Source organism: Perca flavescens, chromosome 15, assembly GCF_004354835.1.
Source record: "Perca flavescens isolate YP-PL-M2 chromosome 15, PFLA_1.0, whole genome shotgun sequence".
Lineage (NCBI taxonomy): Eukaryota > Metazoa > Chordata > Actinopteri > Perciformes > Percidae > Perca > Perca flavescens.
Genome location: NC_041345.1, coordinates 4,264,307 through 4,280,860, shown reverse-complemented (window position 1 = coordinate 4,280,860; position 16,554 = coordinate 4,264,307). Strand labels below are relative to the sequence as shown.

Here is a 16,554-nt window from a genome sequence, read left to right as displayed (position 1 = left end):
ACAGAATGTACTAGTCAGGCTCACACAGATTCTTCTACAGTAAAGGCAATTTTCTGCCGACTTGATAGGTGAGTATAGGCTCAACTGAGTAGTGCTGTGTGGGTGGATAAATGGATAAAAGTTACAATGCCTACACTAAAGATGAAAAAAATGCCTTGTAGCATTTATTTTTGTGCCTCTTACTATTCTCCCTTGTGTTCTTATTTTACTCGCTATTATGTGACATGGGTTTTTATTCGCTCTGAATGGAGTCTCTCAGTGCACAAAGCAAACAACCCATCAATCTGATTAACTGAAGAAAAGCAATCTCATGTAGAAGAGCCAAAAATCTTTCCTTATAATAAATATGAGTCTCCTCCTATAGTCAGCTTGAAGACAAATGATCCATCATCACCGCGCAGTAATGATGGTTCATGATCAATTCCACCGCCTTTTCATCATTACATGTCAGGCACTTTTGAGCCGGAAAAATCTGTCTTGCACTTTCTTTTTTGCCAACACTTGGAGCAAAACACAGTCTGGCGTATTTCTCCGCCCCCTCCTTCTTCGGTCAGCAAGTCCTCTCTTTCATTTGTCACTGTCTTTCTTCTGGTTCTGTCCTCTCTCTTTTCACAGCCCTACAGTTTCAAGTGACTTTCACATCGGTTTACGGTTTACGTCATCCCCGATCATTCAGATCTGAAGAGCGTCTTTGAAAAGGGGGATACTCAAACTCTATCCTCTCTGTCATCTCGCTCTCTCATCACCACCATTTTTTTTCGTCTAACATAAAGCCTCAAATTCCCAGTTGAATCTCTATCAAGTTGAGTCCTGGTGTGCTGAGTAGCCCACTGTCCTTGTGTGAAAGTGAATACTCCCCTGGTTGGGTCTAGCTGAGGACAGAATATATAATATGAGGACTCTGGCCACAATGATGCCACATGTCTCAGTGACGCATTGGACCTGCTCCCTCACTGTGTAACTTATTGGCTTGCATAATACCTGCCCTGTCTACGTATATGGGTTTGTGGCCGTGTTGTCAGTAGCGGAGATAGCGTGGGTGCTTGGGTGCGGCTGCCCCAGGGCCCCATGCAAATTAGGGGCCCCTCAAACGCCACCAATCTTGCGTCACTTGACGAGATCAGGGGCCCTCGCCAAGTGACACATGCAAATTATTAGCTGAAAGCAAATGAGCCACGCTATCTTTATTTTTTCACGTCATTATTTTGTTCTTGAGTCAGTTTGACAGTTTAACCTTCAAATGCATAATGCAACCCCCTTGTGTCTGCTTCTTTCTCAAATAGCTTTTTTATTTTTTCCAAAAATTTGATAATATTTATCCAGAGAGTACAGTTAGACAGTGGTTTTTAAGTTTAAGATGACTTAGGTAGCAGAGGGCCCCGTTATGAAGCTCAGCCCCCACTGTACTGAGAGTCTAGCTCCGCCCCTGCGTGTTGTATAGGAGTAATACCAACCATTGTTGTTGGTAAAGTTTTCCCCTGTTTGTTTAATATGTCTTACATCAGTTGTGGAAAGTGCTTATGGAACTGTTGAGAGGAGAGATAAGCTTCAGTGTTTACCTTTTTTTTTGAGGCAGCACAAAGATAAGACAGGGCTAAACACCTGGGAGGAGAAGAAAAGCCTGTTTGCAAACTGTGTCAGCATTGCAGCTGAGAGAATATCGGTTTTGTAAAGAGGGTCATGTCAGGTTCTTAAAACCAACCCCTGTTGACCCATGTGGTTTTGTTGCATGTCAATCTCTCAGCTTGTGGCGATGCTGGTTTTTATCTCAGTACTGTGGCACACACGCTCAAGAGCGAAGTATGCTGCTGCATATTTGCAAATAGGCTTTCTGTTTTTGTCAGTCTGCTGAATGCTGTGGCTCACAAGTTGAGATGCTCATGGAAACATCTGATGACTAATATTTCGGATCCCACAGGAAGTAAGGCATTGCATTATTTTATGCAAATAAACCATAGAGAAAATCACCCTAAAGGGTCATCATATCTTACTTTGTTTCCAGAAATGCATTTTGTACACTGCAGTCATGTGTCTTACAGATCGTTTATGGACACACATTGCAACAGGCAAAATTCAGTTAACATAAACATGTTTTAGTATGCCATGTATAAATAATGTCATAAAAAGTTGTCATACTTTTAATTAGAATTTCTACAAATCATAAAACACCAAAAAAAACATTTATATCAGCTATAGGCTACATTTGATTTGTTTTTGTATAACTGTAATCCTACAGTAACCATACTAAAAAGTAATTAATGCCATACAGATACTAGACTATAGGATGAAAATGTTGATGTGCAGAAAACAGCAATACCACGTGGGAAAATACCATAAAGTTACAAAACGTCATTAGTTAATACTTACAGTTGCCTAGACTGTGGCACCGAATGGAGCAACGTGGTCCATGCTTTCGGACAGGTTAAAAAAAAAAAAAGATACGCCCAGTATGAACATTAAGTACTTTTGGTTAAGAGTTTTTCTTTTCTTACCGTGAGTCGTTACTTTCACTTTAATCGGCCTTGTCTCCAAAGCTGCACCGGTGCGTCAACATGTTTTATTTTTTTAATAAATGACGTTATCCGGTTGTCAGATATAATCCATCGTTCCGAGTTCAGGAGTTTTCACCTCTGAGGGTGAACCGCACCTGAACGTTACACCCGAGTGAGAGCCTGCCGCACCAGTGCTGCACACACACACACACACACACACGCACGTCATGTCATGTCGTCCTTGTTCCGCCCTTTTCCTACTCTGATTTAATTTCTCAGAATCAAACCTTTTTTTCTTTTAAATAGCAAAGAAGTGCTGCCTAATATAAACAGTGACCTGATAGGCTGCTGTAGGCATGCAGACTATTAAGGTTTATTAATAATCCAGGATTCTATAGCCACAATATGGTTTAAATGCATGATGGGATATGTCTTTCTAGTAAGAGACTGAGGAGTATATGTGTTGTATTAACTGCGAATGCAGGACTATTTGTTGCTTCTGAGCGGTGAAGCAGCTTAATGTTACCAAGTAGCTTGTACAGCCAGAGTTGTAGGAAGTACTCTGATCATTTACTTGAGTAAAAGTAGCAGTATACAGTTATAAATACTCCGTTACAAGTAAAGACATGCATTAAAAAGTATTGGCATCAAAATATACTTAAACCTTGTGTTGTCTTTAACCATGGTAAAACTGACCCGGTCTGTTTTGCCTGTTTTATTAAACATAAAGTATATAGTATTGTAAATTATCACCTAATTCTGTGTTACGTCTTCTTAGCCACCTTCAATCCAATTTATCTCCGCTAGTTTTACACTTTCTTTTGGAAGACATGGTCAATAAAACTAATTCATGTTAAATTCTGGCTAAATTTTTTGTTAAAAGACCAAGAAATTATGAATTTTTTTAGCTACTAGATAAGACCAGAGGAACGTATGTTGATGCATAATAACAGCCCGTTTCGTGTACGGAACTATCTATTTTATTTTTGGGCAATTTGATTGAAAGAAACCCATATTTTTGGGTCAAATTTGCCCCGAGGACAACAAGGGTTAAAGCACCAAAAGTAAAAGCAATGTTCCATTTCAAAGTAACCAGTAACTAAAGATGTCAAATAATACAACACCTCTGTGTGGAGCAGAAGTATAAAGTTGCTTATAATGGAAATACGTAGTAGTACCTCAACATTTTACTAAAGTAGTACTTGAGTAAATGTACTAGTTGTCATACTGCAATTATCTGTAAATGTCATCGTCAATGGAAACAGTATTTTATGTTAACGTCAGAAGAGTTATGGCGTGACAAAGTGTGGGCTGGTGACTGGAAAAAGAGGTCTCTAAAGCTATATTTAAGGTAGTTCAACGCCCCCCAATGATGGCTGCTGTATGGGTGGTGGAATGAAATCAGCACAGAGTATTTTTCAAATACATCACTGTGTGATTGTTTAACACTATACCTGTGGACTGATCTTTGTGTGTGTGTGTGGAGGTGTTAAGCACAGGAAGTGGTTCAAGCTATATCAAGCCAAATGAGAGAAAAGCAGAGCCCCAGCATTGACGTGAAAAATGCTTGCATGTTAAGACTCCACTTATGCTTGGGCCAAAAGCTGAATTCATTTGTCTCAGTGCTTTAGTGGCCCCTGTAGAATTGTCTAGAAATAGTTGTCAAATAAAGTTGACAGATATGTCTGGCTCCCACCTGAGCAATGAGAGGGGCTCTCTGTCAGTGTCTCTCTCTCTCTCTCTCTCTCTCTCTCTCTCTCTCTCTCTCTCTCTCTCTCTCTCTCTCTCTCTCTAATGGGAAAAAAAAAATTGGAGACTGATGGATTTAGCTCCTGTCCAAGCACAAATGGAGACTCTGGAAACAAATATTTTCCACCTGCTTCTCAAAGGTCTGCTACTCTTTTCAGTCAGCCGAACACGGCTTTGACCACTTCCTGCAAACACAGTCCTATAACACAGAATAACTCTGCCTCCAATTTGTCAGAAAGGCAACACAGTCTGCACACTGAGAAACTATGAGAGTGGCCTACTGCACACACTTGCGCTCAATCATGCACACTGTCACACAGAAACTCACACTGCGGCAGGGCTGAGCTGCCTGCACTTTTTGTCATGCACTACTTTGATGTGCAGTGAACTCTGATTAAGGAGAAGTACAGAGAGATTATAAATTGACATGTTGGTAGTGGTTAAAACACCCACACTCCTGTCATCGGATAGTTGCTCAGTTGTCGAGAGGCTTTTGTTGTCATGGCGACAGCCAAATTGTGGCCTTCGCTGCTAAATGATACTGCAAACAAGCTCATGCATTCCACCATACTGTATACTTACAGCTTATTATTCAGCAATGACATTGTTTGGAGGCATACGTTGGTGCTGATATATTATATCAAAGATAATGTATGCCTTTTGCTTAGATGTAAGATATCAGCCTATTTTGGAACTTCAGAGACTTCTAATACACTTTTTATAGCACTGTATAAATAACTATGGAGCAACAAACTTTTGAGAAGATATGTGGGGCCTGAGTAGCTCTTTAGGCAATTCAAGTTAAAGGCTCTGAACACTAACACAGGTGTATGTCCCAGGACTGGGTGGGTGTATGTGGACTGATTGACTGACATCTTCCTGAGTCTCCTGTTAGCTTTGTCGCACCTGATGGGGCTGGACAAATTTGGACACCTTTGTTATTCTTATTAGTAGATGAAGATTTAGGACCTAAAAATACCATCAAAGCTCTGGCACACCTTCAACCTAAAAAGAGGTCTAATCTGAAAACACCTGTGTTTGTGCAAATGTGATAATGTGGCAAATGCAGTAGATCCATGATACGTTTTAAGTAAGTTTATGAAACAAGATAATGTAAAGTTTGTACAGCCTGTGCCCCAATCTCTGCCAACAGAACACATATCTGAACCAATCATTTAGTGTGATGTAAGTGAGAAGCGAAATAATGAACCAACAGCTCTATACACTGATGAAATTTCATAGCTGAAATTTAAATTGTTTATAGTACTAGTTGCCTATATAGTATAGTAATGTACTGTATGTCCCATGTTATTCCAGCGTTCATTAGCTATCCCTTATTACCTGGAAACAATTGAGTATAAGAGCCTGGAATAATTAGCCACAGTTGTTCACCACATATATTTTCTTATAGAATAACCATTAAAATAAAATGGTAGGTAACACTGAAATTATAATCAGGGTGTTCATTTTCTTATTTTGCCCATCATTTTTTTAATTAAGTTGAGCTCACTTCTTGCTCTTACAAACAACAAAAAGTAAAATGCAGGCGGTAGGCATATTCTTAGAAACTTTGTAATTTTGAATTACATTTGACAAAAATAAAATAAATATTAGTCAGAAATCGCAAATTACTTTAACTATTTATCTTGTGAATACTTTTATAACACAATGTTAAAAATGTTATCAGTATTACATTTGTTTATGTACTCATGATCCATTGTATATTGTTTAATAAAGTTTTGATTTAAAAGGTAAAAAATGCGCCTCAGTCAGTCTATGCTCACTCCCTCTGCCTAAATCTCGTCCAGGTAGCGTTTGTCTGCTACCTCACTTTTGGTTAGTTTACTTAATTTAATAAATGTATTTAATATGATAGCGTTGTCAATACTTAGGTAATTTTTAGTGAAAACTTAAAAAAAAAAAAACGTAGACCGCAACTTTTGTTTTGGAGCAGCATGACGCAGCAGGTTGCTAACTAGCTAGCTAGCTAACGTTAGCTTGATGTTATGTTAATTAACGTTAGTCAAGCTGTGTGTAACTCACTTGCCTGACTTGCAAAATGACTTGATAAGCCACGTAATGCATTTTCTGTTTCAACAGGTGTAGCTAACTACCAAAATGACGAGTGGGGATATTGTTTATGACAAGATCCACTTCAGGCATGACCCAAAATGGAGCGGCCGCCTGGGGCCTGCAGAGGGGGGCGGGGTGCTGCTCTGCGTGGCCTGTGTCATTGAAATGATTGACAATGACGATATAGCGGTGAGGAATAGATGATAAAACTTGTTTTTATCTGATTTGAATGTGAAGCTTTCCTCTTAGTAATGTTAACCCTTCCAGTATTTCGCAGAGCCGGTCCTAGACTTTTGGGGGCCCTAAGCAGTATTTGGTTTGGGGACTCTCCACATTGCAACATGTTGCCACTGCACTTGGCACTTAACCAACTTGTGTCTTGTAAATATTAGTTTAAGCACTCATAATGTACAAATACACATTTAAAGACTAATGTGAGACCTATTAGCAGCAACACTATCTTTATATAGACCGGCTAGTGAGCTCTATTATGGGACATTTGAAGCGCTCTTGGGGGCCCTCTGGTAGCCACGGGGCCCTAAGCAGCCGCTTAGTTCGCTTATGGGTCGGCCGGCTCTGAGTATATGACTGGATGGGTATACTAGGCCAGCGCTGAGAGACCCAGGATGAGCTTCGACTCTCAGGGCAGTAGGATCCTAAACAAGGGGCACAGCCTCCACCCCCTCCACATTCTGCTTTATGATGAATCATGCAAGTTCCAGGAGCAGATGGGATTACATTTCACTGGAATTGTACCTCACAACTTGATGTGACAAATAAAACGGATTGATTGATTGGTGTACTCTATGTTAAGTTATAGCTAGGTGTGTGTGTGTGTGTGTGTTTGTGTGTGTGTGTGTTATCCCCCAGCATTTCCTGTTTTAGGTATCCTTTAGGATTAGGATAGGACATTATCCTGTTGATTTCCCTTGATGCACAGGCTTTTTCTACCCTGCCATATCTGTCTCCCTCCTGTCTCCGCTCTACAGTCAGTGAGGAAGTCTTTTGCCCTGTCTGGTATCAGTGGGGTGCTGAAGTGTTCTCCGGGGGCCTTGAGAGAGCTGCTTCGACAGGACAACAGAGTCTCTCTGCATTTTACAGCTTCTCTACTGGGTGAGAAATAGTGGAACATGCATACATACTTTCATCTCCCACCTGTTCTTGCTTTGTCGTTGCAAATAGTAAGCTGATAAATCATAATGTAGGCACGTGTTTGGAAGGTCACTTAACAAGAAGCATCACCAGTAAGTGTGACTGGGCGTTGCACATATCCTCTATTCAAAATTGAGCATCACTAACCAGCACTGGTTGTTCTTGACATCTTGCTGGCTTGAGTAGCTCCTTGTGTGAGCTTCCTTCTTGGAACTAATCTCCACTGGATTAGTCCACAGTCGTGCTAGTGCTGCAGTCACATCACTGCTTTTCTGCAAGGCCAGACTGAACGACTGAGACAATAGATCTTATCACATTACCTGAGCAGTAAGATACAGAAATGTTTTCACGTAGATAATAGAGTAGATAATAGAGTTGCCTTGCTGTTCACAGCTTTTCTTTCATGTTATAATCAAAGTGCACACTTGCCATCTATCTATTGAACCATTACATTACATTAACTGAAGAGCTGGGCAGATATTTGGGTATTACATTTTGTTCCATTTGATATAATTGATGTTCCTATTTCCTGACAGCCACATTAAATCAAATGTGAAATTGTATTGTCATTGCATAATTTAATTATGTAACTAATTGAGACTCTAAAAATCATTCACATGGGTTATATTCAAGTGGACAGTTTGTGGACAGTTTTGTTTCTGGCTGTCTAAATATACTATGCTGAATAAGCTATCAGCAGAGTATAAAACTGCATAGCAATGCAATGATTACTTTATTATGATATAATGATTGATGAGAATCTTTGAGCGGGCAATTAATTGGTGTAGCACTCGTGCTTGCGTACAGGCAGAGTAGCTTTAATAGCCCTGTATTGTAGTTAATACTTGCCAGGGCCAGTACATTATCCTCACCACAATGAATTGCCAAGTCTTCTGTAGGAGATGTTAGGAGGACGGCAGGTAAAAAGCACTAGTGTGTTAGTATATAAAATCAATCTACCACTGCTATAAGTAAACCATAGTGTGTTTTTATGGTACCGTCCTCATCAGAGGATATTACTGATACGTACCTCCTCACTGGGTTATTGCTGCATAAATCATTATGCCAGATGAGAGGATATGTGGTGAAATGGTAAGCCGGTAAAAGCTCTGACCAATTTGAAAAAAAAAACATTAAAAGAGCCATTACGGTGCTTGTGCGATGGTCTGCTGAACTGAGCTTCACCATGTGCCAATAGGAGCGTAATCCAATATAAAAGATGCCTTTCATTGCCACCACTTTTACATGCTTGTATGGTAGTATTTACAGGCGCAGCCATAATTTCTTATCATTTTTTACACACTTGCTTCATGACATGGCCATTTCTGCTGCTGCATGTTTTGGAAATCCTGCAAAACTGACTCAAAATGCAGTAGATCTGACATTTGTGACTGATAACACAGGTTCCATTTGGGTATGGACTTTACAGTATGATCAATTAGACCTCAACATGAGCCCCTGTTTATTGTCTTCGTACCTTGTATAACATATTTTGTCAAGCTACCATACGTCTTAACCTAGTTTGTCCCTTTTTAATGTATGAGTGTACATCTTCCAGCTTCCTTTTTCTTATTATACCTTTGTGAGACCTCTGTACATCACCATGGGTTTGTGAAGTAGGCTATGCTCTTTAAATCTAGCCTGTCATCACGGTTCTGTTCCTAGGGATGCTTCACACCGTGGAGGACCCAGCCACTCTGGAAAAGGTTGACCAAGGTGTGTATGTGTGTGTGTGTGTGTGTGTTACTCACATTACACGCACGCAAGCATGGGCACAGACCTTTTATGTAGTTGTTACAACGCAGACAGTGTAAGAGTGCGCACACACCCACTGGCCATGAGAAACTTTTATTTTCAAAGACACTTACACAATAACTCTCTTTGTGACTGTGATAATGGTCGCTGCTAGTTACTATGGTGATTTTATATAGAGTCTACATACCAGTTTCTAAATTTCACATTTTTGAAGGCTTTGACCTTGTTTTGTTAATATTCTTTCACTGCTGCACTCTGCAGTATCTTTTTCTTTGTGTATTTAATTATCAGTTTAGGTTTCTATGTATATTCAGATTTTGTCTTAATGTTACCCTCTCAGTAAAGTAGTTGTTTTTAGTGCACAGTCAGATTTGTCTCACTGCAGCAAAGTCTTTCAAAATGTAAAAATGTTTTGCTAAGTGGAAATGACAGAAGGATTTTATGGTAGCTGTCTTAAAATGCCTTAGGGATCACGTTGCTGTAATAGTACAGTGCTTAAAATTTGACACTGCTTTTGCTCTTTGCACAGATAATGTGTGAAGAACACATTTCGAAAGTCATTGAGCCTTTTAAATAATGCAGGCAAAAGGTTCCACTTCAATTTTTTCTCCTCACACAAGTGTGTGTGTGTGTGTGTGTGAGGAGAAAAAAGAAAGAAAGCTAGGATACCTTGAACTGTTCAGTTTTTTTCATAAATTGTAGAGATTTTACTCAAAGCGGGAAACTGTACCGAATTGTGGTGTTTATTTAATAAATGCTTTTTTTTAATGTTTGTGTACAGTATGTGTAAATGCATGCGTTTGTGTGTTTTTATGTGCGTCAGTGTTGGTTCAGCTGCTTTTGGAACTCCACAGTGAGATGTCCTATCGCTTTGTTTTGGATGAGATACACAAACAGGTGAGACAAACACATTTACAGACATATAGAGAAACACACCTGCTCATCTACACATGCAGCCACAGAACACGCATTAAAAATCTTGAAATATTCAACAGCACTTGTGAAGTCAACAACATATCCTCCCCAGGGTTGTTTAGTAAACAAACAGTGTGCACGTCTCCCTCTTGCTGGTGTTTTGCCACCTCTGGGGGAGGCAGTAGCGGAACAGGCCCATTCAGCAGCTGACGCTGCAGGTGGAAAATAGTTAAGCTGTGTATACTGATGATGACAGCGAGGTACAACACCAGCTAGAGGTGCAGACAGGTCTCATTTGTGTTACTAGAATAGAGCCTGATTAGAAGGATTTACAGTGCTCCGATTATGCTTTTTGGCTTTTTCCCTTTACTTTATCGTGTTATATATCTTTTTTTGTGCATGATATAGGTTTATAAAGTGAAAAAGTCCAAAGTCCACCCCAAAGGGACTTGTCATCTCAAACAGAAAACACTGTTCCCACCTTTCCTGTCTATTCACTGTCACTATTAAATAAAGGGAAAAGCCCCAGAAAATAATCTTTAAAAAAAAGAAGCGCGTGGTCTCATTGGCCCTCATTTATCAACCTAACGTAGAAACCAGCGCAGATATGAGCGCAGCAATCGTCTTACGACCGGCTTCACGTGTGATTTATGAAACGTTCGTATCACACCAATCAGAGCGTAAGAATGGTCGTACATTGATAAATGCAGCGGCTGGAAACGATCGTAATTTAAATATCTCGCCCCAATATATTCTGGGTTTTGAGGCCTCGCCCCTACAATTTACGACATGGCGAGACGTAATCCGGCTGAGAAGCGGCACCTTTCAGAGGTGGAGATTGAAACCCTGATTTCTCCGGTTCATTTGCACTAACGTGTGGACTATTTGGCAGCCTGAAAGCTGGTATTAAAGGCTGTAGAAAGAATGCGGAATGGAAAGAGATCACTGATGCGGTCAACAGTGTTGCCGTAGTAAATCGGACTCCAGCTGAAGTTTAGCCTATTTAATTTATACATCCTTGACACATTTTCTATAGTCCTAATATTAATATACAGGCTTATATTGCAATCTCTTAGGCCTACATTGTGTACCTATATTTAAATAAACACACGTTGGCGGAGTTTATGCATGTCTTTTATTTTACTCGTGTTTTTTTTTCATGAGTCAGAACGAGACAACAGCTGAGGGAGAGTGCGTGTCCTCCGCCCCCCCCCGTGCTGGACCACCACCACGACCCTGTCTCCTGACAGCAGAGGGGCTGGGAAAACAAGCCGAAATAACTCGGTCAATGGCGGAAATAAATCGTTCACAACATAGAAATGAAAACCTGAATAATAAATAAAAATGTTGTGCATCGTCATGTTTCCTGTAGCCTATGAATATCATTGCCAAACAACACTATAGGCTACCTTTTAAAAGCGAGGAATAATAATATCCTGTCTCCTACGTATAGACCCCAGTTGAGGTTGTTCTGGACACTGCTCTCTGGGCATCGGGTCATCTGGCTCCATCGCTACATTTATGGCACCCAGTTTCCCTGCGAGATGTTGTACAGAACCCCACAGGCTAAAACAATGTTGCAGACTTTTTCTGCCGTGTATAGGGTCCCCCCCCCCACTGATGCGAGCCATCTGCCCTTAAACAATCCGATGGAGCGCTCCACTGTGGCACGTGTGCGTACGTGTGCACTATTGTATCGGCTCATAGAGGTCTTCTAAAAAAGCCAGATCTGCCATTGCTGATAAGTGATCAACTGATGACTTCTCCTTCTCCTGTTAAACTGATTATATGCTGCACTGCAAGGCCACACTGACTTGAAAACTTGCGTACACGAGTTCAGACCAGACGTGAGATTTGATCGCAGCCTACGCTCACGTTCAAATTGATAAATGCCGAGCTTTGCGTAGGAATCGGCGTACGCCCGTCGTACGCCTGTTTTAGGTCGTACGCACGTTTCATAAATGAGGGCCAATGTGTAGCTAAAACAGAGAGCTCAACACACAGGGTGAAAAGAGGAGCTGCAGCAATGTGCAAAAATAGTGTTTTTTGAAAATTAAACCACATAAACCTATTCTGCTACAACCTCTAAATACAATAATGAATGTGAAAATTAGCATAATATGAGCACTTTAAATAAATGTATTTCAGCAGCCATCTGTTGAGAATGCAGATGTTTAATATGAGTAGTGGAAAAAGAAGCAGGTTTGTTTTCTGAATTCTGAAAAAGAATGAATAACAGAATTACATGTAAGACACGTATGGTTTTACGGTATTGTGGAAGTCAAATGTTTATAATGCCTGCTGTGCTGCTATCCACACTACTACTACTACTACTACTACTACTACTACTACTTTGCTTTTTTATTAATAAGGGAAAAAAATCCACTAATGAACCCTGACAAAGCACACCTATGAAGTGAAAACCATTTCAGGTGACTACCTCATGAAGCTCATTGAGAGAACACCAAGGGTTTGCAGAGTTATCAAAAAAAGCAAAGGGTGGCTACTTTGAAGAATCTAAAATATAAGACATGTTTTCAGTTATTTCACACTTTTTTGTTAAGTACATAATTCCATATGTGTTAATTCATAGTTTTGATGCCTTCAGTGAGAATCTACAATGTAAATAGTCATGAAAATAAAGAAACACATTGAATGAGAAGGTGTGTCCAAACTTTTGGCCTGTACTGTACGTGTACATTTTAAAACCGTGTTTTAAAACAATCTCTGTCTCTCATATCACAGACCATTCACTTACACGTGCTGATAACGCGCCTGGACACAGCAATTGTCGCAAGTCGCTCGAATAATAGCTGGCATCTTGCGCATGTAGGCAGTATATAAAATGCTGGATTTAATTGCTTGATTTAGCTGCTGGCATTGACAACAAGGTCATAAACAGCTGTAATTTGTTATCCATGTAGAATTAAGGGTCACGTGCTAAGGGCGTGACGAATCACGTAAGGACACACTGGGACTGATGAGACCCAGTTAGGAAGCAAACGTGGGTGTCTGTGTCATTGTTACCAATGGTCTCCATTTCTGCCCGTCCAGACTAAAACGCAACCCAGAGTTTTCAAACTAAAACGGTGTCAGCAGCATTTTTGTTTTTTTTAAAGATTATTTTTTGGGGCTTTTCCGCCTTTTAATGAGAAAAGGTGAGAAAGGGGAGCAAGAGGGGGAAGACATGCAGGAAATCGTCACAGGTCGGAGTCAAACCCTGGACCTCTGAGTCGAGGCGTTAACTTCTAAATATACGTGCGCCTGCTCTACCCACTGAGCCAACCCTGTGAAACTTTACATTGCTGTATATCTATTGTTATTGATTTTTATTTTGTGTTTCCCTGTCCAGCTGAGTGACCAGCTCAGCGTGAAGGGTTCCCTGCCCACCTTCACCTTCTTGGGGAACCTAGTGGAAGCCATCCCCAACGTGGCCCATAGTCTGGTGACTCAGTATGGTGAGACACTGCAACAGACAACCAGTCACGTCTCATAGTTTTACAGGCACTGGTGTACAAACAGCTTTCATTTTCTTTGTAAGTTTCTTAAGTGGTCATGACTGGCACTTGCAGTCCATATCGATAAAGATGCACCAGAAGCTGCTATTTAAAAAATCTAGGAGTCCACTTTGGTGTCAACATTGCTTTGTTAGAGGGCAGAAGATAAACCACTTTTGTAATTTGAAATGTCAGACTGACATTTAGAGAGATGCATGTTCTTTTGGGGAAGAACAGAGAATCCATAAATACAATTTGGTTTGGGTCAGTTTTAAAAATCTCTCATGTCTAGCTTCACTGTGCCATCTGAAAATACAATTGAGTAGAAAAATAATGTGACACAGGCAATTCACCTTGAAAGCTGAGATCCAGAAATAAATTAGAAATATTGCAGTTTACTTCAAATGGAAGAGAAGCATATGAAAGTATATTTAATTTTTCAGCATCCCTTGTTCTCTTGGCACAGGGATATCCACAAATCAATCACATCATCATATATTGACCTTCAAATTTACATTTCTTAATGCATAGAAATAGTTGTACTGTGTCCACCTTTGAAATAGCTTTTGCCATTCTGTACCCTATTCCACTCCTGCTCTAAAAAATTTCATAAAACTATATTTTTTATGTCCCCTGCACTTTCTCAATTCAATCTCTATAGCTGCTCTGACCTTTTCAATTACACTCCAGCTGCAATGAGATGTGGTGTCCATACTTAAAATTCTGTCTGCATTGCCAATCCCATGCCAGCTCTTGCTGAAAATATAAAGAGCTACACAAGTTACAAATACATGATCATCCAACCTCTCCCCTGTAATCTCCCACATATATGGATATATTTATATCTTTATATCTATGTACAATTCTGCAGCCCTCACCAGCCCTCCCACACAAAAGCCCTGATGTAATCTCTGCAACAGCCACCTGTGTGATGTCTGTCTACTCACTGAACCATTACGCAACTCTGTTTAATGGGCACCGTTAATCAATGTGTGTGTGTATGTGTGTGTATGTGTGTGGTAGTGTGTTTGTGTCATGCCTAAATGCTTGTTTTTTTAAAGGCAAGCGTGAATGTGAGCCTTGTGCCAAATAAGTAGGCAGCATAGTTATGTTACTATGCTGCGTGTGTCCACCTTCATGTATTTTCATGAGTTCTCGGCCTGAGCAGCCAAAGGTAGTGGTGGGTTATTGCGATGCTGATGCAAGATGCGGCCTGCCACTATTGACTGCGAGCGTGTCTGTCTCTAGCCTGTCACTCAACAAGTCTCAGCGGGGCTGTTAGGACTAATGACAACAGCACAGAAATGACAACAGGAGCGCAGCGCACCCGACACTCATGTCTGGCTCTCTATTTAGGTTTTTATCACCCTTATGCTTTTCTCTGCCCAAATCTGTATTTTATTCTCTCTCTCTCTCTCTCTCTCTCTCTCTCTCTTTTTTTATCTATCTTTCCCCCCTCCTTCTGCATTACTTCTTAATCCCTTAGGTGCTAACTCAGGACTGGATACAGACTAAATTAGAGAGCAGTTTAGGGAAGATGAAGCATCAATGAGAGGAAGGCAGACAAAGATAATGAGTAAGATGAGGGACAATTGTACAGGCTGCAGTGTTTCTCAGAGGTTGAGATGACCAGAGCACCAAAATCCAAGAGTTAATCTATGAAGAATGAACATGTTATTTCTGATTAGACTACACATAAATGCATCATTTTGGCAGATCAGTCTGCTATTTCCAGCTTAGTTTCTGTGCAGACATTTGAAAGAAGGATGTGCAGAGAAAAATATTTTCAGCTTGGGGGTGGATTTATTTGGATGGGTCAAACTAATGCCCTTTATATGTGGGGAACACTGGAAGTGTAAAAAGCCAGAGAAAGGTTTAGTTAAGCAGGCTGAAGCAACAAGTGCAAAAACAACAGAGAAATACTGTAGAAAGCAGATCACTAGACGAACAGAGAGTGGTCTCTCACAGCGTCACAGTGGGAGCAGCGAAGCAGTAAACAAGGCAAACGGGAATGAACCTTTGTTTTTCTCTTGTGAAAGAAAGCAAAAGAAAAGCATTTCATCCTCTTTGTTTTAGTCCTTTGTGCGTCTGTTTCTGTGGTGTGAAACAACAGTAAGGCTTTTTTATTTTCCACCCATCCTTTCACCACTCTTAAATTGTGTTCTTCCAATTCCATCCTCTGCTCGTAGTGGTCTTATCTCCCTCCTCCCCCTGTTCCTGCTGCGGTCTCCTCTTTTTTTATGCCTGCCTCTCATCTTAGCCACCTCATACATTTTGGTTTAATCAAACATGTCTGGGAGCCTCTCCTGCCTCACATGGGTTTTGATCTGCTTCACAGAGCAGCTGGGTTTGGGCTATTTGCCCAAAATCTCTTTCTTTCTCTCTTCTAAACTCTCTCTGTTCCTCTGTCTCCTTCCATTTCCAGCTCTGCCGCACACTTTTTCTAGCTACTTCTGTCTCTCACCTTCCATCACGCGTACCCTTATTTTTTTCTTAGCTTCTCTCCAAGAGTGTCGCTCTTTTTCCCTTCTTGCGATCATGTCATGTCAGAGAGTCAACCTGCGAGTCTCTGACTCCTGTCTGCGCTCAGAGAAGAGACTTGTATTCCACCCCTATGTCTGTTTTTTAAATTTCCTTTTTTACGTTACGTGTCATTTAGCTGACGCTTTTATCCAAAGCAACATACAATTGCTATATGTCAGAGGTCGTACTGGAACAACTAGGGGTTAAGTGTCTTGCTCAGGGACACATTGGCTGATGTACCGCAGTGGGACTCAAACCCAGATTTCCCACACCAAAGGCATGTGTCATATCCACTGCGCCACCCCATACTATTCTCACTCTTTTTTTCCGCCTGCCATTTTACTGTGCTCTCTCCTCGATCTATTCATCTTAATGGCAACTTTCCCTCTGATGTTGGC

General features: G+C 40.6%; 1 protein-coding gene across 7 annotated transcripts in view; it reads left to right on the top strand.

The window, feature by feature from the left end:
- The first annotated feature begins 6,002 nt into the window (after positions 1-6,002).
- mei1 (meiotic double-stranded break formation protein 1) overlaps positions 6,003-16,554 on the top strand; it is a 62,790-nt gene continuing 52,238 nt past the window's right edge. For 6 of the 7 annotated variants that reach the window (XM_028598744.1, XM_028598745.1, XM_028598747.1 and 3 more), the window contains exons 1-6: positions 6,004-6,077; positions 6,342-6,503; positions 7,304-7,427; positions 9,132-9,182; positions 10,045-10,118; positions 13,489-13,594. In XM_028598744.1, the coding sequence (XP_028454545.1) occupies positions 6,360-6,503; positions 7,304-7,427; positions 9,132-9,182; positions 10,045-10,118; positions 13,489-13,594 (499 nt within the window). In that variant the 5' untranslated portion in view covers positions 6,004-6,077; positions 6,342-6,359. Of the gene's footprint in view, positions 6,078-6,341; positions 6,504-7,303; positions 7,428-9,131; positions 9,183-10,044; positions 10,119-13,488; positions 13,595-16,554 lie in introns of all 7 variants that reach the window. The other variant, XM_028598743.1, reaches the window with a different exon arrangement.